Raw genomic sequence first — 27,253 nt, 5'->3', positions numbered from 1 at the left:
TATTCATGGCTATTAAAAGTCAAACAAACGGAAGAAAGTATTACAAATCTGTAATGCATGAAGATGAGTGTGTGTTAAAGTCTCAAAATGACAAAAACACAGTTCTGGTCGTCAGGTCAGTTCAGTCAGAGCCCTTGTTTCTTCCTGCATATTTTCTAAAAGATGATTTATCTTGGTCTCAAAATGAATGACTATGCTCTGTTTTTGTGTTTTTGGTAAGTGGCCATGACAAGCATGACTCTCCTGAGATGTTATCGGTTAAAAATAATGGACAAGACAGATGCAAACAAAGTCGCTATAAAGCAGAGGGAAAGAAGTCAGAACTCTGTTGTGTTAAAATAGTTAAACACGGATCTCAAAGTGAATTTTTCTGTGTATACATAGGTCACTAGCCAAAGAACTTTAAGAAGAAACAAATGAGAAAGTCATGAGGATTAGTCATTACAGTGGATCAGCTGGGACTGAAGTTATAGCATGTTCATACAGCCACCAAATGTGGGTAGTTTAGAAAGTTTGTGTTTGGTACATTGATTACATGAAAATTTTATATTAAACCACACCTCCGACCAATCACAAAGGAGTCTTAATGGTTTAAAATGAGGCTTTTAATCATCTTTTTCCTCTGGAGGCTCTTACATTCTGGTCCAGGGTCTCGGGGATAAACTCCCCTTCACTGTGAATGCTGGTGTAAGAGCCCTGGCGGGCGATCTGCTGCTGCTCCTCAGGGACGCTGCCTGGAGGCGGGGACGTCCGACCTGTGTGGAGGGAACCTGGGAGAGGAGACAGTTTAGGAGAGCGAAGTGAGGAAGGGCGAGAGGGAATGGAGGGAGTATGATGAAGAGATGAAAACGAGGGGCAGAGGGGAGAAAACGGCGTCACGGTGTTATTCATGGGCACAAGTTCAACAGTGCCATGACTACAAGAGATGATTTACTAAAGCACATTGCTGCCACCTCTAACCTCAATTACTGTGACAAACGCTCCCCCGGCTGAGCTGCAGTGGAGACTGAGCACTCGTCCTTGACACAGTAAAAAGACCTACTGAGAGTCTGACCATTGCCGAAAGTGCACTGAGGCCCGGGTACTGAGATGTATAGGAACGGCTGATATATCTGAGTAAACAGTCAACAGTATATTTTGATTGAAAGCTAAAATTCCAACTCCTTTTTCTCCTCAGATCAGTTTCCTTCTGCCTATCTCCATTCTCTCCTCCCCTCCTGCTGCTATACGTCACTGAGGTACCCGGGCTCACATCACATCTTTACTCAACCATCCACTGTGACCGCTCTCCTGTCACCTTTCATCTGCCACCACTCCCTCCACTTCTGTCTTTCAGACTCTCCTTCCTCCCGGCTCACAGGCTGGCGGGGGAATTGATAGAGAGCGGGTAATTCTATACGATTTATATGAGTCGGGATGGTGACAGCGCTGATGTTACTGGAGCTACTTGAGAAAGATTGGTGCTGACAGCCATCATAAAGTGTTTTCGGCTGCCATGCCAAAATGCAAATGCGACGCAGAAGCGGGCACTGGTCGTTTTCTACATGCGTCTGAGGTTGAGATATGACTGAAACATTGACCTTTCTGGATAGACCTGATAAAAGGGGAGTGAAAAGATTCAGACACGGGGAGGCCAGGGGAGAGCTCAGTATTTCACAGAGCAAAATAAACCTTCATGCTGTGTTACCAAACAAGCCAGGAGGGACATCAGAACTGGAGTGTGCCGTGTTAGCTACCCATGAAGTGTGACATGACAAGAAAAGGACCTTTATCTGTCTTAAAGGAATAAGTTTGACATTTTGTGATTTCTCACAAGACTTAGATGAGAAGATTGAAACCACTGTCATATCCTTAGGTTAAATATAAAGCTACAGCCAAATACCTGTGCTCGCTAGCTATGCAAACCATTCAGGAAATGTGGGGAAACAGCTGGCTTGTCCAAAACTACACCATGCCATTCTTACACTTCCATTCTTCTTCTGATGTAACATATGAGACATACTTTAAAGTGTTAATTAGTGAACAGTAGAGGTGCTTGTAGGTGTAATTTTGGGACAAAGCTAAGCTATCTCTTTCACCTACAATCTACAAGCTAAGCTACCTGGTCACTAGCTGTAACTTTAGATTAAACGGACAGTTGCGAGCAGTGGTAGTAGTCTCAATCTTTCCACCTAACTGTCAGCAAGAATGTTGAATGTCAAACTATGCCTTTAACATCCAAAGATCTCCATTTTTAATAGAACAACTTCAGAATGAACGCTCTGACTAATCAAGGTGATGGTGCAGGCAGAGAGCTGTTTGTCCTGTCCTCTGACAGGACTGATCGCCTGTGACTCTGCATTTCTGCGTGTGTTCCTGTGTGCTGACTCACCCGTCGAGTGTTTACGGACTCTCTCCGACCCCTTGAGCAGGGAGCCCTTCAAATCTCCCAGTGACCGCGACGATCTCATCTCGCTCTGTTTGTCTCTGCTGTTCACCTGTAGGTACTAGAAAGGGGAAAATACACAGGAAGTAGGGAAAAAGTGGAGAAAGCGAACAGGATCAGAAGAGGAAGTGAGGACAGCATTACATCATTGCCCGCTTACTTCATCATGTCAGTGGAGGAAGTTTGTTTCCTCTGAATTACCAATTTCAACAAGCCGCAATTCTCAAGCAGTTAACTGAATTCAAAGGTTACATGGTTTTAAAAAAAGAATTACTTCACACAGCTGAATAAAAACTGTCAGCGAGTGACTAATTTTCAGCTGTTTTTTTATCATGGTTGTCATGGATACAACTTACACAATGATAAAGCTAAATGACTGAATCTCTGTGCAACAGCTTAACATACAATGTGTGTATCTGTGCAAATTATGCACTTAGCACATTGTTAAGGACTTACATGGTTGTTCTTGGGGGTTTTCAGCAGTATCCTGAGCAGCCCGTTGATCCCAGAGCTGCAGCCCAACGTCAGCACCGCCTGATCCAGGTCCTCCTGGGTCTTCAGGGGCAGCAGCAGCTTAAAGGACAAGAAAACATACAGTGCATGACCTTTCATTCCCCATTGTTCCATAATGCCTCCAGGCAAATGCATCAGTACATGCATGCGTACTGTGGATGCTGCTGTCGTTGTCATGTGAAAGTCTCATTAATCTAAGTTAAGTGATTTTGATAGAAAACCTAAAAAATGCTGGATAAGGTATTAGCTACTTTATGGTTTTCTATCATTCTACGATTGTGACCAGCTGTTCTTTTACCTCTTTCTCCATAAAGAACATGTCCATCTGCTGACCAAAGGCCTCAGTCACTTTCTGCAGCAGCTCTTTGATCTTCAGCGGTCTCTGGAACGGGATGATTCTGGGAGGCGGGGAGGGGCAGCGGGGTCAGAAGTTGATAAAAAGAATAGCTGGCAACCACAACAAAAAAAAGCAGCTGACTGGCCATACCTGCTCATAGTTTACTAGTCATTTATAATTTAAGCAAAATGCTCCCATTAATATGATATAGTACAGTAAAAAGGAGGTGTAGAAAAAAGAAAAGCTCAATTTCCTCCTATTCTTAGTAGCTTTTTTGCGACACAAAGGCAGCCCATGAGCTCTTTAAAATATGTTTAGATTGGATGACCATGTAAGAAATCTCTTTCTAAGCCATTTTTTGACAGTGTTTCCATGGTACCAAGAGGAAAAATGGACAGGTCAGCTGGGTCAAGGACAGGAGTGAGCCGAGCAACCGAGATGCTAACAGGACATTAATCCAGTGCAATGAAAACAGAACGCACTGGAGTAACCCCGTCTAACATATATGAATGTCTTATCTGCTGTATACGCCTACGTGTATGACTGAGTGTGCACTTAGTCAGTCTGTCTGAGTCTGAGCTTATCAGCAAGCGTTTGTAGTGAGTGTATATATGGATGCGTGTGTTTGTAAAACTCTACATGCATGAGTGTGCTTCCCAATCAGTGTGTGCATCGGACACTGTTTCAACACCACTGGGCCTCTCCACTAAGCCAGCACAAAGGCAGATGGGAAACTTCCTGAGAGGAAAGGGGAAAAAATCTGGAGCGGCAGCAAAAGCAGCAGGATGTGTGTCTTTCCCTCCTCTTTTAAAGAGTGACAGAGTGAAAGATACAGAGACGCAGAGATATTTACAGACTGTGAGAGAGAAAATAAAAGGAGACAGCCTGAGAAAATAAAGGAGAGACAGAGAAAGAGATTCTCTCCGGTCTTTCTTCTCCTCTTTTCTCTGTCTATTTCCCCTCACTCTTTGCTTTTGAAGAATCCGCAGCCCACCATCTCTTTCTAGTATCCTGATAAAGGACTTGTTTTCATCCCATCATTTCCTCATCAGAGGCCAAAGCTCTGCCTATCTTAATGACTGCTCATTGGTTCCCTCATTTGAGGAGAGGATTCTGGGAAGAGGGAGGCCTGCAGATCAGAGGCGAGCGGCGGCACAACTAAACGCTCTCCCTCTCTGTTTATACTCGGCGATGATGTGTCTGATAAAGAGCTGGGGGGATGTGGAGGAGGGGTATGAGGATGCTGCTCCAAAAGATATGGCTTTCCTTCCTCTGTGCAGGCATGTGGACGCACACTCAGTCACAGAAAAAACACACAGATTTGCAGAGTTAAAGGAATGCTCTTGCACATCCCGGCACACTCTCTTTCTCTTTCCCTTTCTCTTGTGAACACAATCATATATACAGAGGAAAAAAAAGGTCTGGCTCCATTCCTTCACTCTCTGGCAGGAGACCCTGAGGCAGAGCCAGGGGAAGAGAGAGACACAGCTCCTATTTCCTGGCCTAAACCTTCAGTGCTTGCCAATGAAAAGAGAGACCGTCCAATTTGATTCCATTGTGGACAGACAACACGGTTATCCTGACTCAGGGACTCCTAATACCTCAAGTGCTGTGGACGCTGCTCAGATATAACATGTAATTCACACTGATGCTGGACTATAATTGTACAGATTTTTTTCTCATCAAAAGCCAATAAGATGTTACCACTGTTTCTAAAGAATGAAAGGAAGTTCATTCAGAATTTCATTAAATTTTAAAATATTAAATTTACTCTAAAGTGCCTTTATTACAGGATCAGGAGCTTCCTCCTCCATAACTCAAGTTGAAACGTTTTAAGAGGAAGGCTCAAGAAAGTTGCTCAGTTGCCTTTTATTAGCTTTTTATGGGATTTTTATAGTATTACTGTTTGTGTTTTATTGTTTTGTATGTATATTATTATTTAACTGAGTATTTGCATAAAGATACTATCTAGCTTAAATGCTATGTTATGTGGCTTAGCCAATACTTTGTATTTATCTATAATAATGTAAACATTAACCAGGTAAGAACAGATGAAAATATTGATTATAGCCGCTTTGAATAAATAAATATGCACGTCATGCAAATGTTACAATGTGATATTATTTTACAGAGTGAAGTAACAAACTCAGGATATCCTACTGATTTTCAAAACATGCCCTGAATCAAAGTGAAAGAGGTCAGGGCTCAGACGAGCCTTACATGGAGCAAACTAATAACATGTCAAGAGGAGAGAGGGGAGAGAGAGAAAGTGTGAATTGACATTGATGTTCAATTGAGTGAATAAAAAATTCATTTTAAAAAGTTTCTTCAAATGTATGAATGGTGTCTTCCAGAGCGAGCTGTTGCCTGTCTGTTCCAAGTGTGAGAAAGAGAAGAAGGCCGCGAGACAGAGAAACAGAGGGAGGTAGAAACGCAGAGAGACAGGAACATGAAAAACTTGTCTCTTCCTCAGCAGTAGCCAATTAGGGTTGTGAAAAAATGGAGAGGCCCAGTGTGAAACCGTATTCTGCTGGAGGAGCGTGGTGTTTCCCTTCTCGTTCTCACTCCTGCGAGCTGTGGCTTTCTAATCACAGCCTCACTGAACCAGTGCCTGTTCCTCTGGTCTATAGTCTGATGAATCAAAGCAATTATTCTTGTAGGTTCTGGTCAGTCTCCCTCTGATGTTTTTTCCACTGTAACGGTACACTCTGTGTTTGTCATTTTTCCCCCTAAGGATTTGTTTGGAGTTCATTCTTTATGTGGGTTGTCAAGTGAGGGTTTCATGGGGACAAAGTCTGTCTGTGAACTTGGACCTCTCCCAGAATGCAAAGCTAAAGGCAGGACAAGGACCTGAGAGACTCATACAGCGTCCAAACATGGAGTGACGGAGCTGTGATCCCAGTGTAGACAAAATGACGCTCAGCACCAAATAAAGCTTCTCCTGTTCAAAAGATCTGTTATTTATATTGGGCGCCTCACTTTCAAAGTGCTCCAGTGCGGTAAACAAGCTGTAAGGCACCTTGGTGGAAAAACTGCTCCTAAGACTGTCTCCAGACAGAGTTAGTGTAACCATGCTCTGCCTCTTGAGTAACTCTGAAGCTGGTGGAGGGGGAACAGATGGCTGCTGGGAGAGGGATATAGAGGACAGAGGGAAAGCGCAAGAAAAATTTGGGGTGTGCCTGGAAGACTGGACACTGAGCTGAAACACTTGGCACTGCCTCTGTCTTTTTGCTCACCCCCCCCCCAACATTCTCAAACAGCCCGTCCGAGTCTGAAACACAAGGCCTCGGCTAAATGTCAAAGCAGGAATTTTCCCTCTCTTTATGCTACTCTGGCATGTAACTGTGATTTCCCCTAGACACAAAATCCCAGGCATGGCAAAGCATAACAAAAAGGATCCGAACTGAAGAGTTAAGGCTTGGACAGAGGAGTAGAAAAAACAATACAGAGGTTCCAACATACCGTTTTTCTCTCTCATGCTCCAGCTTGACTCTTAAATCCTGTTGAGAGGAAAAATAACAACAGAGGGGAGTTATGGAAGTGGAAAGTTAAAATGATTCATGGTTGTACGTGGGATATGCGCTGCTGAATAAATGAAAGCGATAAGCTAGACAGGGAATTTAAGTGACAAAAAGCATTATAATGATACATGTTTTCTTTTGCTATTGCTGAATTTTGTTCTGAAATACAAAGGCAACATTATCCTTCAATTTGACTTGGAGGATGGCATACCACAATCTGAGTTTTCTATTTATAATGTCATTACCCAAGGGAGCAGGAATCTGGAGGAGCCGGCAAGTCTGCATGAGGTCATGGTGATAAACCTACACTGACATCATATCAGCGCAGGCTATTGGGTAAAAAGCAGCTAACTCACAGAGGACAGCCGCACTCTGAGCGGAAGCTCTCTCTGCTTCTCGCTGTTTGTTTATGTCTCATCATAAACATTGGTGCTTTAAGAGGATTTGCCAATTATCATTCCACAGAGAGGGAACAAGCACACGAGTAAACGACTTCAGAAAGAGGCACAAGGTGATTGAGAGGAATTAAATCCTGGCAGCACTGAAGTTTTTAGTGTACAAAAACCATGAAGGAGAGCGATAAGCCATCCAAAATGTGTCCATTTATTATTTTCAGCAGTTTCTACACTGCTCTACTGTGGCCAAGTAATACGCAATGGATATAAGAGGTGTTATTTTTCTGGATAATATACTTTAAATATCTCCAATATCAATACTTTAAAGTTTATTTTGAATTGATGCAGTGGAGTGCTCTGTTGTTTTCTTGTGTCCACCTGCACAATGCCATTTTGTTTAACTATGCACAAAACATCAATTTAACACAAAGTGTCACCTCTGCTTTTCTGAGTGGATTTTGTTAGTCTGAACGGTGGCAGATACAGCCCACTGTCTCATTAGCGTCCGTAATGTGTCTGAATTAGACTCAGCGTAAGCTGCTTTCAGTTGTATTCTCTCCAAAACTACAGCGCAACCTTCACCTGACTTTGCCTGCCAGCAAACTGTCAGTCCAGCAAAAAAAAAAAAAAAAAAAAAAAACTCAAAAAGGAAGCGAGGCTGAAGTTTCGTGTGTGAGCTCAGAATGACAGTAAAGGTTACAGGCACTGGCTGTGCTTCTAGTGTACATGGTAAGTAAACTGTAATTAAATAATACTTGACCAAAGATCTACACTCAGCCTCTGATGCTTGACAGCACATGTACCTGTTTGTAGAGTAAGGTTCTGTTCTTGGGCTTGTTGTGCTGGGTGTAGCAGCGACCCAGGGCTGCCAGGTCCTTCATGATGGAGTTCAGCGCCTCTTCGTCGTCTAAACACAAAACACACACATCAGTTATGTGCAGCACTCCTTTATGGTCAAATGAAGGAACTGAAACAGATTTATGTCATGTCTGATGACCTACTGCTGTGTAAACACACTGAATGTGGTGACATAAGCTTCCCATTCCTTGACATTTAGTGTACTGGATGAGTGATAAAGCACAAAAAAATCTGCTTTTATCATTTATCACATAGCTTGCATTGGAGCTCGTGTTGCCTCAGACAAGATAATGAGGCAACACCTGCTCTGTTACTTCCTGATCTGATACCATCTGTGGAGTTTCCATTAATGGAAAGAATCCAGTGCTTTCTCTTTCTCTCTTCCATAAGCACAACAATATATTCTCTACAAAAAGAGGAGATGCCTCCATCTCTTCATGTGCCAGATTTTTGTTTTTTCCTGATCTTTATCACACTCTAAGTGTGAGTAAGGTGAGGAATTCTGATACTGGGGATAAACCTGGCAATGCTCTCAAACTCTGTACTCTGCATACAAAAGCTGTGAAAGAGCAATGGTGTTTAATAATGCAGCGTGCGTGTCTCTGAGCGCCTGCCGCAGGGGGCAACGTGGTTCCAAGTGTGTAGCCTGGAGCTCAGTAATTAAGCACTTTTCATTTCATTTTATATCAATGGGGAGATTTCAGGAACATACTTCTTTGGTTGAAATGTGGTCTCCTGTTTGAGGAAAGATTGCATCTTTTCTTTCATCAAACTGACATGATTCTGAATGAAAGCGGCTGCAGGCTGCAACATGAACAGTGATTATTGACTTTGGTGGAGAAATCAGAGGCTAAACAAGAGCCAGTCAAATGTGTTTCAAATTCAGAATTCACTCCTTCTAGGGAAATGTCAGGTATACAGCGTTCATTAAAACCTTACTTGGCATCTAGATGGTTCTTGATTTCTCACTACTCTCCTCTCACTTCACACTTTCTGCCACACACACACACAAACACCACAACACACACTCTCATGTGTAAAAGGGGCAATCATGCAGATGAGCATGTCAGACATTACCATATCAAGAGACTTTAATAGAACCAATTATCTGAGTGCAGTGATTACAATATAAAGAAGAGGTCGTTGACCTCAGCTCCTGCCTGCCTCTTAGATGAGCTCTGGGAACATTCATTATAAAAACACGCACACACACATAACGTTCACCGGGAAACCAGGCCAGGTGTGTGCCACGCAGCACAAACAGCACCTGCAGGAAAGACTGCATTCTTCAAAATGAAAAGGATCAGTGTCCACTAAAGACCACTGGGAATGTTGCTCACATAGCAAGTGTGCTAGTAGCACAGGGAGAGCAGATGGGGTCTGGGATGCCATTTGATCTTCTTCCCACTGCACGGCTCTTGTGGCCAGCTGTTTGCCGACAGTGGGCCAGTCCGTTGGGTTCACCCCGGGGTCACAGCATGCGCACACACAAACATCAGTTTGCACACTCATATTACAGAAGCACCGATCTGTCTTTTTCTCTCATGGTATCTTGACTCTGCCAATATCTTCCTGATCCACTACAAGTCTTTTTTCCTAAATTCAAAATCTGTATACCAAACTGAGTGGTATTCATTTTTCTGTAAGATAACATGTGGTCATGGATTGGTAAGGGCACTAAAAACTACCTGCCATGACACTGACAAAGAAACTGTATTTAATTGTGAATCGAGCTGGTACCCAATCTGTAACAGGGACAGGGTCATCACAAATAACAAACTGTATCAGATCAGGGGATCCCAAACCCTACTAGCATTCCCAATATAAGTGATTCAATTAAAACAAATCTTTAAAAGGTCAACAATTACCAGCAGTATAAAGTTGTCATTTAAATTTTGTCCACAATATCTGCCTTATTTGTTTCTATTTAGATTAGAGAGCCCTGGAAAATAAACTTATCAACTTTCTGTATCATTTCTCCACCAGCTCTCCTTGCGACCACAAACTTTCATTACAGCCCAGTCAGCAAGTTAATGTAAACTGCGGTTGGGACCGCATCAACAGCACAGAGGTGGATGTCTTGTTTGACAATCCCGATATAGCAGCAGGAGTGAAGTAAGGAATGACGTAACTCCCCTCGCCACTGACCTGCACACTCCCTCCACTTACAGAGAGGCTAAATGCGGCAGGGTGATAAGAAAAAGTTACACCCACAAAATCTCTGCCCACTGTGTAAATAGTAAAAACAGAGTGAGGAAAGGGCTGATATTCTTGAAATGAATGGAAGGCAACATATTGGATGGTTTATTATGTTGAGGCACCAAAGTGACTGAAAATTCAGAATAATTAGAGAAAACCCAATGTGTATCTCCTGTCATGCTGAGAATGTGCCTAATTAGTACATTCCTTTATGCAGCCACAAGTTTATAACTACATGTGTGGGCTGTTTGACTGTGATAAGACCAGGCAATTGTGACACAGGTGAGCCATGGCTGGTGTCTTCCTCCCGTGGCTTTTTTAAAGAGATAACACAGAGAGAACAAAAGAGAAAAGAATTAAATCACACCTACGTGTGTAAACAACCCGCATACCTCCACAGGCAAAACCACACATTATTCCTTTATCACAAAGCGATGACATACTGTATCGAACTGTAACTCCCTGTTGGGAATAACAGAAGACGCCTGGATGGTTGTAATATAAGCTGTCAGCAGCGGTGGATGACTAACGGCTCGACCAGGCCTGTCCTCTCCGAACAGGAAGGAACTGAGTCACTGTCTCTGTTCTGAATATGGAGCTGGGGCTAACCACGTTATTCCACATCAGGAAATTAATGGATTTTTGATTGAATCAGTCAAAGACAGACGCAAGGGTAAAGAGCATTCCTCCACGGCCACTCTGTGACCACACCGAAAATAATCAACTTCTTGTACATACAAGATATATAAAAACTGAGCAGGATTTTATTGGATTTGTTTTCATGATCAATTAATCTGATATAATATTTGATACATCTATAATACTTTAGTCTACAAAATGTCCAAAAGTAGAGAAAAATGTCTTTTGCAGTTAAGTAAATATTGCAGTATTGAAATATAAAATACAAGTGCTACATTGAAAATGCCACTTAAGTTACAAGTAGGTAAGTATTACTAGCAAAATGTACCTGAAGTAACCAAAGTACTCATGCAGAAAAATGGCCTGTGTAAGTGTTTAACTGTTTTATATACTAGCTATCAAATACATGTGATAGAAAAAAAGTGCAAGTACCTCATATTTCTACTTAGATACTGAAGTAAATGTACTTGGTTACTTTCCACCACTGATCTTCTGTTGATCAACTATCTCAGCAATTCTTGGGAGAAACACCCAAAACTAAGGCTGATGCTGATTCTACTTTTGAGGCTCCTAAACATGTTGGATCATTCTGCAAAAATATAATCTCACAATCAAACCGAAAAACAAGTCTTGCAAACACTGCCTCCATTATCACTGTCTCTGTCTCTGGTGACAACTGTTGTTTCAGTCCTGCCTCTACAGGCTCTGTGCTCCCGCAGTCAAGGATACAAAACAAACAACAGAGGCCTGCCTGCGTGTGTGTATGTCCATGTGTGGATGGTCTTTATGTGTGTTCAAGACCTGTGCTGTAAAGTAACCTATGGATAATAGCAGAGAGGGAAGAGTTGGAGGGTAGGTTGGTGAAGGAGGCACAGTGAGAGTGTGAGAAATGCGTGGTGGTGCTCAGAGGCGGTTGTAACAGCCGCCTAAAAGTGAAGTTATTACATCACTGAGGCCTGGTCCGCAGCCGCTGCCAGGCCGAGGCCAGCCAAGGCTAACCACCAGCACAGTGGAAAGCAACCAGCTCGCACAACCAACCACACACCACTGCCAGGAGCAGCCTCATAAACCAACTACAGGAACTTTGGGAACCTCAGGTCAACCTGACCCAGAATGGCTGATAATTTCTTCTGGTGTGTGGAGAGGATGGGATACCTGCACTTCATTTCCTCTTCTTCTTGTTGTGTCTTGGGTAAAATGTGACTAGCATAAGAAAAGGGGGAATTCCAGGAAGCTAAGTAGAGCGAGCAACATTACACAATGGAGGCTGATTGCTGGGCATTGCATCATCACTCTGCATCTTTCTTTTTTTTCCTCAGACTTAAGCTGAGAACTGTGAAAGTGGCAGTGGGTGAAATGAAGTAGGAACTCCAGTCTAAGATAGTTTGCATAAAAGCACCTCTTCTCTTGTGGCTGTAACTATTGCTCAAGCAGATCTTCACAAGTTCTCAGCGACCAGAACAGCTACAAAAGTTTGGAGCTGAAGATGCAGGCACATGCTCCAGTCCCGGGAGAGTTTTAAGAATAGCACTGTCTTTAAGAGGCTAGTGTGCAACCTACAAGCTAACAAAGTGTGTGTAAGGGCCAGGGAGGCAATGATTGTGTGTGTGTGTGTGTGAGGCAAGCTGCCTGAATGAAGACATTGAGGGGATTTCCTGGTGCCGAGAGACACATCATGGCAAAGGCATCCGGCAGGATTAGCAGCTGGAGCCAAACGTGTCCTCACTCTGCAGCAGCAGCAGCAGCAGCATGGGCTAAGCTCTCACACATGATACACGCTCACACTAAAATACACACACACCAGCTATACCAAGGTACACTCGACTCTCACATGCCTTGCTGTTTGCCGAAACTGTGATACAGCTAATTTAACATCTAATGGGTGTAATGCTTTAACCCCTGAAGTTAATCTTTCACTAAGAATAATGACTCTGTTGTAATACACTGTATTGTGGGTGTGTAGAAAATAGTTGTGCAATTAATGTTTGTACAAGGTCTCTGCTGAAAGTCTTTTCATTGGGGATTGTCTGCAAACATTTCCATTCAATTTCTGAAGGCTGCGACATTCCTTCTTTCAGCCTGGGTTTGCTTATATTACCACTGTAATGTAATGGAAATGTAATGAGATCTTGAAAAGAGCTTTGTGGAAACTGAATTAAAGGAATTGTTTTGACAAAAACATTTTCAGAAATAGGCTCATTTGCAAGAGTTAGCCTAGCTTGGCAAAAACACTGGAGGCGGGGGGCAGCTAGCCTAGCTCTCCCTCAAGACCGAAAATACATCTACAAACACCTACAAAGCTCACTTACAAGGCTTGTTAGAAAGTTTATCCAGTCGTCCTTTATCAAAATAGCTGGTGATAAAAGCTTTATGACAGAGACTAACCTACCTACTGCAGCTACAAGCTATGGGCTAATAAGCTAACAGGCTAGAAACATGCTAGTCATTTACAACAGCTTCTTCAACCTCTTTTTTTCTGTACTGGGATCTTTTCCTCCCAAGACTTTACAGCATTTCATAACAATAAAAAATGACCTAAGAGAGAAGGGCTCTTTTAGGTAATGTTGATGTTAACTTGAGAGAATCAGGGTTTACCTTGTGAGTTCCTGTGCTGTCCGGGTCCATTTTGGAGACCGTCATCTGTGAAAACAACATCACCGTGTAGAGAAGTCAAAAATACAGTAAATAGCCAGCTGTGATGTACAGCAACCTACATTTTGTTTGATTTTGTATGCAAAGACTGGACACAATAAATTGATTCAAAAATTTTTGTTTTGTTTGCATAGGTCAGTTAGCATTAGGTCGAAACTCACAGCTCACCCAGGCCTTTCAGGTCCTGTGCATATGCAAATTTACCACAGGAGAGTATTATTTGAGTGGTGTACTGTATGGAACGACAAAGTGTATGTGTGTGTGTGTGGTGGTGCATATACGTAGGAGTGCATATGTGTGTTCACAGGAAGAGTAGGTGTGAATATAAACAAAGAGGCTTCATTGGAATCATAGAATGTTTGGGGGAGTTATGTGTGCAGCTATAAGCTTCATATGTGCAAAATCAAGTGTCCATGTCTTAATAACATTTTAAGAAAATCAGGGAAAACAACTCCACAAACAACAATGTAAACAGACCAATACAAGAGCATGCAACACAGGACATCTGGAGCTGCTAACAGCCATCTCATACTTATCCTCTATCGTGCATGCTTAATTTTTTTCTCTGTGCTGTTCCTTCCAGAGGAAGTGTGAGAGGTGTGTATGTTTTGCACATTTCCCAGTAATCGTGCACGTTTCTGTATGCGCCTACTGTACAGCAACCTGCTTTCAAATACTCCTTACCCATGTTTACTGTCATCATCAGGAAGTGGCCCTGTTGAACTCGAGCACAGAGCTCAACTTCTCTCGGCATACGAAGACTTCACCCTGAGAGCAAAAAAACAAAAACACGGTTTCAGCATCCAAGAACTGTGCCATTTTCCTTCAGCTGGGTGCACATAATATTTCTGTGATTGCACAAAAACAATGACAAAACAGGACGCAGGTGGCAGTTTCAACACAAAAGCTTTTTTCCCTCACATCGGTGTCCCCGCTTCATTTATTTATTTAATCTTTATTTAACCAGGATGGTCTCATGAGTTTGACATATCCTTTTTTGAAAACTCCTGGCAGAAAAATAAAAACACGACAGCCAAGTGCTGCATTTGATGCTGGTAACTCTATCCATCTAAATCCTGTGAATGCCCCGATGTCTCTTTACTGCCACTCTGAGAACCACAAGCCAGCAGCCGTGAAGGAATTTCTCAGCGTTTGATGATAGAGGAGCTGCGTGCCCTTGAGATCCCATGGTGCAGCAGTGAGGCAGGCGTGGGTGTTTGCCTAACCGCCTGCCTCAGGTAAAGACCATGAGCACTTCAAAGACAAAGCCAGAGCCTTCTTTATGCATTACGTTGGTGAGCGCAAAGCAGAAAAGTGGTTGTCACATCCCATAATGGAGCGATACAAAAAAGAGTCTTTTCGTCTGACAGTTTTTGTTCCATTGATGATAGTAAGTAAAAAAACAGAGAAGAAAATTCTGCCGTTTTGCAGACACTCCTGATGATGCATCTCAGATCACTTATGTATACTAAACCATTAGTTCATGTTGCAGGCTGATGAAATGTAGATGTTTCTTATAGATGACGGCCACATCCTGTAATAGGCCTGCAGATATTTCATACACACACACACACACACACACACACACACAGTTGGAAAAATTTGTTTTTTTTAAAATGCAGGCTTAGCAAAAGGGGAACAGGAACTAGAGAGACAGCTGCAGTATTGTATGTTGCGATATTAAAATGTGGTGTGTTCCTTCATACAGCATCAATCAGAAATCCATTTAAGGCTGACCAAAAGGAAGCAAGTTAAAAAAAAAAAAAACACACCAAAAAGAGATTATTCATAGAGCTAAATTTAAGATCTATTAAAAGCGTGTCTATCTATATTTTGCTGAACAGCAACTGTGGCCACAAGTGACAATTATGGTATAGTGGCAAAAGCTAAAATGACGTGTAACAGAAGCACAAACAGAAAAGTCAGACCAGAGAATTCCCTGATGTCAGTTGTACAGCAGCTTTAAGCACCGGTCATACCAGACCAAATAAGGCTGCATGGGCAAAATCCCTGAGTGTTTTAAATGAAGCAAATGTGCATTTTATTGTTTGTTAATTCAAATTTGCAATTCTTCTTCTTTTTTTTTTTTTCAAAAGTTACACAGTCTCGCTTTTAAAAACAAAACAAATGAGCAAAAGGTGAAAAAAACTATGTACATCTGATCATATCTCATAAAAGAGGAAGCATGAGAGCACCAACAACAGGTTGCTACGGCTGACAACGCAGAATCACAGCTACTGTCGTCAGTGGTGTGAGTCTCACCCTCTCACAGTGTTCAAGCACCAATGATAAAGCCAATGTTTGGTATCAGCACTACAGATCTTAGTTCTGCTTCATGACAATTTTTTATAATCATTTTTTGCATTGAACATGATACTACTTCTCACGATTCCCATTAAAAGACAGCTTATATATAATGGGAGTGAGTATGAATGTAATGGATCCATGGGAAGCATGCAGGGAAAGCATACAGAAAAATATGATGAAGAAAAAACAATAATCTAGGAAAAAAATAATAGGATGAAAAGGAATGAGGGTATAAAAAAAAAGATTCAGTTTGTGGAGTCTGGCCATCAACAAATTCCAACACCAGTTCTTCAGAAAAATACTAAAGAGCCTCCAGAGAGATTAAATGGCAACACTCCCCAGATATCTTTCTTGAAACTTCATTTACTTTCTGTTTGGCTATCTCCATGTTTTTTGTGTTTTTAAAAGCAGGCACTATGTACAGTATATGTCCCCCCGCAAACATTCAGCACAGACAAATGCTCCAAGCCCGTCTGCAGAGACACAAAGCGTTTCTCTTTGTGTCAGCCAGAAAACTTTTCATAAAAGAAATAAAGACGGCCACTAGAGCAATTTACAGCCTGAGGGGCAGGGATACGGGGTGCCAGCGGAGTCTGAACACGGGAACACACAGTACACTGCTGTCAGTGGCACAAGCACAACAGCTAAAGGATTGGAAAGTTACAACTGCAAAGTGTAAATATATAAATTCCAGAGCAAAAATGTTTCAAAGGTGACCACTTCCTGAGAACAGGATGTTCTAAATACGTCACACTAAACCTAAATACATACAGCCTATTTAGCACAACTGATATGAGGTGGCACAGTGTGAATAGCAGAGGGAAGGGGGAATGATATGTCACACCAAAGCTCTGTATCAGGCTGTGCAAGTATGGTGCTGCTGACCACACATGAAAGAGATGAAGAACAGCCACAAGACAGGTGGTCTCCTAAGACCACGTTGCCCGGTCTGTTGATGCTACACACACACACACGCACGCACACACACACACGGGAACAGAACAGCCCCTGTCCTGTGCCAGCAAGTCGCCAGATGGCCCATCTGCTTCGCCCCTCCGCCCAGCATGATACCAGGCTAGTGGTGCCCACTGATCGCCAGCCCAATTCTCCACACACGTCTTGGCAGGCGGGCAACGTGACAGCCCTGCTTGTTGAAGATCAAATGCTAATCGCCGCTCGCTCTTGTCGCTCTGCCGCCACACATCCTCCAAGAGAAGTCTGTCTGTCGCCCTACTAGATCGTTTGTGTAGTAAATCACGAGACAAACCTACGATGACAATGCGCACATCCAGACGTGCTTCAAACATCGTGACGCACTTCACTGTCAAGAATGGATAACATCATCACCATTCAGGCCAATGTTTCACTGGCAGAGGCCTCTCCTTTGTCACAGTGTGAGGACTGTGCTGAAATGACAGAGGAAGTTAATTAAAAAGAGGACAGCAGAGGATGGGATTTCAGACAAGGGTTGTGGGGAATTGTTTCAGCCAGACAAAGCAGAGCCGTGCTCCTCAAACCACACACAGCAATTTTATTTTTGTTGGAGTGATTGCACAGGAATCACAGCCAAGACTGTGGAGGCAAGCACGTATATGCATATATGCTATCATCTGTCAGTTCTGTTACATCACTTTCTAACTGAGTAAACAGTGTGTTTGAAGGTCTCATAGGGGAACCCCCCCCTGTTCAGACAAGTGGAAGGCCTACTCTGCAGCTGCCTGGTGGCCTGTGCATTATGACCTCATGTCTGACATCACTCTTGCAGTCCCAAGGAAATCGCCATTTCAGAGGTCAACTTCTAAACTTTGCAACATGCCTGTTAGACTCGCTGGGTTTCCATTCTCAAGCACAGCGTGTCTGCAAAAACCACCGAATGACAAAATAGACAGTCTATAAAGAGAATTACAGAGACTGGTAGGTGGAGAGGACAAGACAGCCCCGAGAGTTTGATCAGTGGGTTGATGGAGGTCATGGAAAGGATCAGAGCAACCTGGTCCCTCAAAGCCACAAGAGTGCAGATATTTATTTACAAGAACTGAGGAAGTGCTTCTTTTCTAAGAGGTGGGAGTCAAAACCTGCATATTGGTGGACATATATGGTATGGTTCTTCTAACTCTAGTAGTAGCAACAGGTTTAAGGAATCATACCAGTGTGTTTGCACATTAAAGCCCATTAGAGAAGTGGTAATATGATGTGGGTAATATCCCTGTTTACTTTCTTGCCAAGAGTTAGATAAGAAGACTGACACCACTATCATGTCTGTCCAGTAAATAGTGCCCTGCAGCCAGAAGCTTAGCATTACGACTGGGAACAGCTAGCATGGCTGTGCCCAAAGGTGATAAAACCTATATACCAGCACATCTAAAGCTAAAACATATTAACATGTTATATTTTGTTTGTTTAATTTGTACAAAAAACAAGGTGTTAGAACAAAAAATTGGTTTTTATTAAGGTTTATATGCCAGACTTTTTCTTAGCCAGGAGCTAAAATGGCTAATTACTGCTTCTAAATTACTGACAATGCAGTATAATGCAGCTTGATGTGAGTTATGACTGAATTGAAAGAACTAATAATAAAGTACAATCACACAACCCAAGGAACTTTTAAAAGTCTGGTAATTGATACTGAACACCCAGAAAAGGTGTTTCACAAATCCAAGTCATGTTACTAACTTGCTAAAACAGGCTGCTAACTGTAGCACGAATCTGGAGTGCTGGTGAGATCACATATAATGCGACAAGCTAGTCACAATACCCGGCAGGCTGTCTGATTTGCACCACGGGCAGGAAGTGAAGGGTGATTAGTGAACCACGCATATTTAGGTGACTTACTCTTCTTAAAAAGGTCAGCGGCGGGGGTGTCCTGTCCGCTGAACGCCTGCCAAGACTGTGCTGTGGCCACCCCACATGAGTCAGAGGCACTATGCTTGCTGATTCTGGGAAGTAAGACAATACTGTGTGTCCTCCTGCACACTGAGCAGGCTGAGGGTTTTTCTAAGCAGGGATGGAGACTTGGGTGGTGGTGGGAGTGTGTGTGTGGGTGTGCATGTGTGTGGGCAGGAGAACGTCACACCATGTGGGGCCTCAGCACTCATTTATCATAACCTTGGCTCCCTGTGCTTTGTATCTCAGGAGTTATTGCTGAAAAGAGATCCAGGCTCTTTAATGGGACATGAGGCTTAATGATGCCTTCCTACAACACATCAAGAGGATTCTTCCCGTCAAGTGACACTAAATCTATGTTTTATTTCAAATAAAGGAATTTCCCTTTTGATATGAAGCCATTATTTACACATTTATACCATTTGTTTCAACTGTAAATGCATGCTCAATTAGAGGAACTACTGTGGAGTTCCAGTCATTGAGCATGCAGGAACTTTCTTTGTTATTATTTTCATTATGAATTCAGTCTCTAAATGTTAGAAAATGGAGAAAATGATGTCTTTAAATAGCTTGTTCTGTCAAAACAAACAGCCCAAAACACAAGTATATGTAATGTTAAAGGATATAAAACAAAGAATAGAAGTAAATCCTTACTTTTGAGAATCTATGAGTGGGAGTTGGTTGATTTGTCTGTAACTTAAATATCTCAACAACTACTGAATGGATTACTGTGAAATTTAGTACAGATATTAATATCTATCCAGAGGATGAATCCTAATGACTTGGCGATCCACTAACTTTTCACCTAACACAGCTAGCAGGGAAATGTGTCCCCATCTACTGGGTGTGTTAGCACAAAATCAGGTGCAGAGTCATGATTCCCAGATGATGCATCCTAGTTTCTATGTGGATCCCCTGACTCTTTATCAAGCGTCTTTATCAGGTAAAAATTCCTGAGCTGTGGCTTATGACCATATACCTGCAAAAGGAGAGGCATTCCCATCATACTTTCAGTGTTAATTAGCAAAAGCATGCATGTTCACATACTGCTTAGCATTAACATGTTAGCATGCTTACATTAGTATTTAGCTGAAAACAGAGCTGTGCCTAAGCTGCTAGCATGGCTGTAGACTTCTTGTCTTGTTTTGTGAGTTTAAAAAGGGCAGTATAGAAAAAAATAAGTAATATCCCCCAAAGTATGGTATCAAAAAGTGTCCTGTTAATCACTCTGTGAATTTTTTTCATTTTCATCACAACTTCCCAGAGCAGTCAAAATATCTTCAGTTTATGACACAAAACAGAGATAACGAGCAAATCTTCACATTTGATATAGAATCAGTGAATGTTTAGCATTTCTGCTTGATAAATGACAGTGATTCAGATTGTAAATGTAAGCACTGAGTTTTGAACAAATTCAATTCCAAGGAAACCGTTGGAGTCATAGGAGAAAGTAGTTGGTATAATCAGGGCCCAAAGGAGCATATGAACAGTGGAGCTGGATGTACGTTGGGTAACTCAATCCAATGGCACCCGTCAGAACCCTGTGTAAGAGGATCTTCCTCAGTGAAAGTGATGGCTCTATTAGCTCAGAGATAAGAAGAGCTGTCTGCCATTACCATCAACCACACAACACTCGCTAAAAATAGCCAAATGAAGGAGTGACTCTCCTGATGTTCACAATACATCCACTCCTCGGATCACCAGAACCGTGCTCTCCCCTCGAGAGGAATCTTAGCACAATCTGTGAAGTAAGCTGTCTTTTCCATTATGTGGTGACATGCTATTACAAGCACATTCATTCATTGTGTTCCTCCACCCAAATGCAACCATGCAGAGACAGCTCATAGACGTAAACCCATTTCACAAGACCGAATGTCAAACAGCTGTGGTTCAGGAAGAGGCAAGAAAGTATTTCTGGTTTGCCACCAAGCCATTTAACCATGAAGAGTGTCTCGGTTCTCTGCTTTTGATACTCAAGAGGCTGAGTGAGTGTGATAATGAAAAATCCAAAAGCAATTTTATGATTTAATTCCAAAAGCCATCCCCCCCTATCGATTTCATTTAACAACCCTGCAACAAACTGCAAACAGGCGTGACTTCTTATATTCATATTTGAGTACATGTGCTTCAGTAGACATTAAAAAACAGATGCCTGACTAGTTGTGGTACTTTATGTAACTTTGTACACAAACTTGTCCTCAGTGTTATTGTATGACCCAGTCTGGCTGTATATTGTCTATCCGGTTGTCCTTGCAGCCTCAGGCTATGCTGCTGCTGCTGATGGCATTGTCCTTACGGTCAGACAAGCCGCGCAGACAAAGCTCAATCAGGACAACTTCCTCTGTTTCTAGAGAGGAGGAGGGGGGAGTGGGCTTTACTGGACTTTCACAGATAAAGAAAGGCAACCCAGGCTGACTTCAGGAAGTAGTCAGACCCCTTCATTTTCTCTTTTTTTCTGCTGTAGGTTTAATTTAAACAGGAGAAATATTTACAAATCTGAGCAGACCCGTAATCCAGTACCATACAGGAGCAGCACTGTCAGCAGTTGCTGCTGTACGTCATCTTGGGTGTGCCGCAACCGGCTTTGCACACCTGTATTTGTGCAGTGCAGATCTTTCTTCATTGTACATGAGCTCATGCTCTGCTGCATTGTTTCGGAAGTGTTCTAAAGCTGTCATCTTTTGGTTTTCAGAGGCTTTAGATCTGAGTTTGATTCATCTTCGAGCCACCGCAGCAATTTCTATGACTTTGCCAAGCTGAGATGTGAATTTTTGCCAAATTCTGAGGTTGCTTGTACACTCTTCCTCATGTATTTATCTGTATTTTTCCCAGATGAATGTTCTCTCTGTCCTGACCTGTCTGCCACTCTCGGCAGCTGAGAGGCATGATGCTGCAACTACCTTCCTTTGCTGTAGAAATGGTACAATCCAGGTGGCCAGTCTCTGTTTTTTGCCAGATACAGTGCTTGGCAATCAGGCCAACAGAGTTCCATTTTTGTCTCATCATACCTGACAATCATTTTCCTCTAATGGTCAGGGTGATCTGTACCATCTGGCAATGTCTGAGACGCTTTGTCAAGTCTTTTACCAAGGTGTGGCTTCCTTCTAGCCAATACCATTATAAAGGCCTGATTGTTGGATGGAGTGCTGTAGGGATATTTCTCTGAAGCTCTGTTATGATGATTACTTGGCTTTTGCTTGCCTCTTGCTCCTGAGCTTAGTCAGACAGGCAGCTTTAGAAACTGTCACAGGGGTGGTTATAACCATCTTCCATTACTGTGTCCCAGTGATGGAACCCACTGCAAACTGTACTTATAAACACTTTAGTCCCCATCTCTAGCTAGCTCTCTGCCTCAGCACAACGCCATCACAGAGGACTACAAAGAATTCCTTGGACTTGATACTTTGGTTTTGTCAGGTGTTGGACTTTATTTATCCAGTGAGCTGAATTTGGCCTACATGGACTCAACTCCTGCAGACACAGCAAAGACGACTGAAGGAAATCAGCATGGTCTAAGTTCAGTTTGGAGCATTATAGCAATGGCTTTGGTTACCACATATTTAACACAGGCATTTCTGCACTTAATTCTTAATACATTACCAAGTCTTTAAAAACATGTTTGCTTTGTCATTATGGGTTAATGTCTAATTAAATTTCAACTACGAGGGATCAATAAAGGTACATCTTATCTTAACTTACCTATAGACTGATGGAAAAAAAGCAGTGCACTTAAAGGGATGGTTACTGGTCTTACTTAAAATCAAAAGCAGCAGAGGCCTAGCTATCCTTACTTTTTCTTCCAAGTATATTCCAAGAACACTGTGTCTTTCCTTCCCCGAAATGCAATCAATAACATCTTTCTGTCAGACTCTCCCTGACAAGTAAATGCCTGTCTTTGAAACTCCAGACCTCCAGGTTTGTAAAGCAGGCTCTCTGTTAGACAGAAGAAAGTATGACACTTTCTCAAACGTAACTACAAATTTGTTTTGTTTTCTACTGTAACCAAGCAACATCTAACCCAGGCCTTTGAGGGAAGATAATCAGTCTGCTGGTATGAGTCACAGTAACCTTTGACCCCCATCCCTCTCCTGGTCAGTGGGCGTCTGGCAAGCAGTCAGGCTTCTGTGAACTCAGAACATAACAGCATGACTTCATACTCCTCGCAGAGCAGGCCGGCACAAGTGGGAGAAGAGGTCGAGCCCGTTCTGATGAAGACGCTCGGCTAATGACTCGCGAAGAAGAGCAGCATGAAATTGTCCTGAGAGTTGACAGCAGGACATTAAGGAGGGTTAATAAATGAGCTTTCTCAGAAGCAAGCTGCCGAGGAATACGGCCAGCATGAGAGAACTCTCTGGCACATGACACACTTTCAAACGTCCCTATAGCACAGGCTGTGAATGCGTTATGAAAACCTTTTATCAGAATGAAATGAGACACCTCTCAGGGCTCCTCCGCCACATGAAAAACAATACCAACCTTGCACCAGGTTGAGCTGTGAAACAGAAAGTCGAGCAACAACCTGTACTTTCAGACCTCTTTTCTCAGAAGTCCCATCAAAACACAATTAGTAACCCATTGCCTCTGACTCTGGCTGGCATTTCTACTGTGGGATCCAGTCCTGTTATCAGCCAAATGGATTGTTTTGCTTGAGGCACACCAACCATATCTGTGGGCGGTTTCCACTTGACAGTTTGACTCTCACTTTAAGGCTATTTCAGAGCACCCCCCAGGGGCACGCCAATGTGCTGATAAACTCATCCATCAGTTTGTCGCTCAGACTCCTGCGAGCTCGCTTCATATCGATATGATATGATGAACGCGATGGCCTCATTAAAATCTAATTTGGCCGACCGTCTCAGAGGTCTGCCGTCGCTGGGACTGAGCGTTGAGTCGTTGGATGAAGCTCACCAGCATCCTCATCACTTTTTTACACTATAAATGCTTTGGAAATGCATGGATGGAAATGGGCAGGGAGCAGGAAGGCAGCTGGGTGGGGGAAAAAAAAGAAACTTTTCAGGGCAAAAGCTGGTGATACCTCCTTTCAAGGAGAACACCACGTTAACTGACCAGTGTGAATCACAGAGGAAGACTGGAAGACTTGGCAGAGGGAGAAAAAAAAGCAGAGAATGAATGAGCCCACAGCCACAGGATGACAGTGACTTTCCAGAAATCACTAACACCTCCAGACATGCAATTAATGCCATTTCCAATTGTTAAAACCATATGAAAATAGTCTTTAGCACTGGAAATACCAACTAAAAAACATGTGCAAACCTTTATTCTTGCATCAAAATATGGATTTCTCAACACATCACATCTTCTTACAGCAAAAAATGACCTGTTATGCATATAAAGATTTATTATGGACTTGTACTTGTCCAAATATGAATTGACTGAATAAATGCAATGAAATGTACTTGAGGTTCAAGTAACTGTTTCCACTTGCAAGAAGGCCTGTCCAGTCAGGTTGCTTTAATTAAGCATACTACACATGCCTGCGATTTATTAGAACAGAAATTTCAGCAACAAATTACTGAAGCAATAACAGCTGCAAGTGTGTTTTAATGTCCTGACATTTCAAACAGGAAATGACAGTGTAAAGGCAGTGATCTTAATAACTGGCACCAAAGAAATGAAGAAGAAAAATCCACACAGGACTCTTACCTTGTTATCTGTGTGAGTCCATGTTCTGTTGTGGCTGCAGGATTTGTAAAGATGACTTGATAATGGAGTGTAAGTTGTCACAGATAAACGACAGGAAGAGTGGAAAAATCCCAACAGATGCAGAGCAAATCTTCCTAAAACAGTGGGCTGGTATCCGGAAACTGCGCTCTGTACCGAAGCGCAGAATTGTACAAATTACAAGCTGTGTTCAGGCGTTAAGGTCTTCTCTCCCGCCAGGTGCATAATCCAGAGCTCGAGGGGTCGCGCTCACGCGGAAGAATTAAACTGCAATGTGGCCGATGTGTGTTTCAGAGTGTTTAAAGTTTTTTTTCCACCCTGCGCTTCGCTTTGCCTCCACACACACTACAGAGAGAGAGGGGGGGGGGAGCTGAGTTTCTCCCTGGAGCTGCGCCTCTGATGTCAGCAGCAACGTGAGCTCCAGGAAGTGGTGACGCTCTCCGGTGGTGCGTTTCCAAGGCAGCGGCGTCAAACTGGAGGGACTACCGCCCCCCTGTGGACACCTGGAGCAAATACAACATCTGATTTTCCACTCCACTCGATTGAGGTCTACAGTGAAGGCTTCAGGTCGTTGCAACAAAAACTATATGATTTCAGTTCACTTAAGAAACTTATACACCACTGGAAAACCTCATATATTTATACATATTATATTATATTATATTATATTATATTATATTATATTCTTTTTATTAACAGAACTGTACATATGCACAATATGTCCTAACAAAAGTGACAGTAAACAGTGCTTATAAATTTTATAAATATTCTGCTCTCAGCTGGAGAGAGGGCCGATGTTAGGCAGTCACCTTAGATCTTCCCTCAGCTGTTATGAGTCAGAGGTTTTGTGTCCACCTACTGTTTTGCTGTCACCTGATGGTCAGTGTGACAGCAGGTCGATCATTGGTGCTTCACACACTGGTAAGCAGTCCTCATTAGTGCAGCCACTGTGTTTCTGACTGCTCTGCCTTGATCCCAGTGGGTTTCTAGTGACTATGCCTGTCTACACTGACCAGACAGACACTCTATAATATAGCAGGGAAAAAGCTAAATAGCTCAGGAATTACACAGTCCTTACAAAATGACCACAAGATAATGCCCTCCTTTTACAGTGTCTGCAAGAGCCATTAGGAACTAGGTCCTTGCCTGTGGGTAAGACACCTGTAACACCTGCAAACATCTGTAACATCTGGACACCCGTGTCACTATTTTTTTGGCGGCGTGAAGAGCACGCTGTGTTCAATCAGCAGGCATGTCACTTCGAGCTCCAGACTAATCGACTGTGACAATAAAAAAAAAAAAAAACAAATGCAGCAGTTTAATGTAAGTCAGGGGGAATTGAAAGTGGTGTGATCTATGTCAGTATATCTTAACAGCATCTTGGTCTTGGCTCATCAGGCTGCAGAAGCTTTGCAATACGAGCTAGAGAAGAGGCAACCTGTGTACTAAAATTATTCGTAATGGGCACTGAAAATACAACCCCGGGCAGTCCTGTCTCCTCTATTCACCACATTAGACCAGACTATCAGAATAACAAATGCTCCACTGACCTTGGCCCCAGCATCTCTCTCTTCAGATTAGTTCCACACAGCACTGTTTTATTGCGATCAGACATGCCCTTGCTCTGTGTAAGACTTCTCGAGTGCAATGAATATCAATTGGACATTTGCATTTCTCTGTGGATTTGCAGCGCTTGTAGATGTCTGTACCGCTGAACTGTGCTGTAGACAAACACCACAGGCAGCTGTTATGAACAATAACAGCCTGTGTGTGTGCATGAGTGTGTGTGTGTTTATTGAGGTTTTTGCAGCATCATCTCAGAGAATGTTTCAGAGAGATTTGGGGTCTCCAGAGGAAAGCAGGATGCTTTTGCTGTCAGTTTTATGAAAAGCTATCAAACTAGTTTTTCCACATTGTGTAAATGGGTATCAGGAGCACTGAGTTTATTTCTCCACCTACACCATTATTTTGTCATGACAACTGTCTGTTTTTCTGACTGTCTACAAGAAAATAAACCCTAATTAAACCATTAATTTGTATATTTACAAGGGAAAAACAGTAAATTTAGCTGATTTTAATGAGTAAAATTCCCTAAAACTAATACAACTCCTTGACACTAATGGCATTTGTGTGACTTCAGGTATCCCTACATGGAACTACAGTATGTTTCTCCATACTGGTAATGCTAGAACTGACAGCTGAATGAATCTCACACATAGATTCTGTCATGGTGAACTCTGACAGGTGAGAGGTGCTGGTTCATTGCAGGTCAGCAGCTGAGGCTTTTATTTTGTCGAGCCTCAGCCTTGAGGGCCGGTGCGATGTTTGGAATTCCCCCTCCCTGATGTTATGGCTATTGAACCAGCCTTTGCCATCAGTGCAGTGCTGGAACAAGCTGCTAAGACGTGTGTGTGTGTTGCACATGTTCGCATACCTGTGTTTATCCTTCTGGCTGTCTTTTTTGATCTTTGCTAAAAGGGGATTCAAGAAAAATCCATTCCTCCCTCAGGGTGAATTGCAGCTTGTTGGAAATCAATAAAGCCTTTGGCAGTCAGGTGAGCTCCATCAAACTAATAAATGATGGATTTCCTATTCAGCGTACTGTGAAAACTGTGCAAAACTGGAATCCCCAGTGTGGAGTCCCAACAGAGAAGCCACAGCTCTGGGTCATTCTCTCCACTTCCTGTCAGGTGATAACTGCTCAACAAGCACAAACTGTTCTAAAAATTGTCTCTAGGGCACATCATATGATGTCAATGTGCACTGAGACTGGAACAGGAGCTGGAGATGACTTCATAGGAGATGAGTAGAAATCAAGATTAACAAAGAGTGATCTGACACA

General features: G+C 42.6%; 1 protein-coding gene across 1 annotated transcript in view; it reads right to left on the bottom strand.

Annotated features, from left to right (window-relative positions):
• Nucleotides 1-24,784, bottom strand: part of map3k22 (mitogen-activated protein kinase kinase kinase 22) — a 35,446-nt gene extending 10,662 nt beyond the window's left edge. The window contains 9 exon segments of the mRNA XM_018673802.2: nt 637-770; nt 2,372-2,486; nt 2,882-2,998; nt 3,237-3,336; nt 6,738-6,775; nt 7,995-8,098; nt 13,483-13,527; nt 14,224-14,307; nt 24,394-24,784. Coding sequence (XP_018529318.2) covers nt 637-770; nt 2,372-2,486; nt 2,882-2,998; nt 3,237-3,336; nt 6,738-6,775; nt 7,995-8,098; nt 13,483-13,527; nt 14,224-14,293 — 723 coding nt within the window. The 5' untranslated portion in view covers nt 14,294-14,307; nt 24,394-24,784.
• Between the last annotated feature and the right edge of the window lie 2,469 nt (nt 24,785-27,253).

This window comes from Lates calcarifer, linkage group LG24, assembly GCF_001640805.2.
Source record: "Lates calcarifer isolate ASB-BC8 linkage group LG24, TLL_Latcal_v3, whole genome shotgun sequence".
NCBI lineage: Eukaryota > Metazoa > Chordata > Actinopteri > Centropomidae > Lates > Lates calcarifer.
The sequence above is the reverse complement of the archived record's forward strand: the minus strand, read 5'-3'. Positions and strand labels throughout refer to the sequence as shown.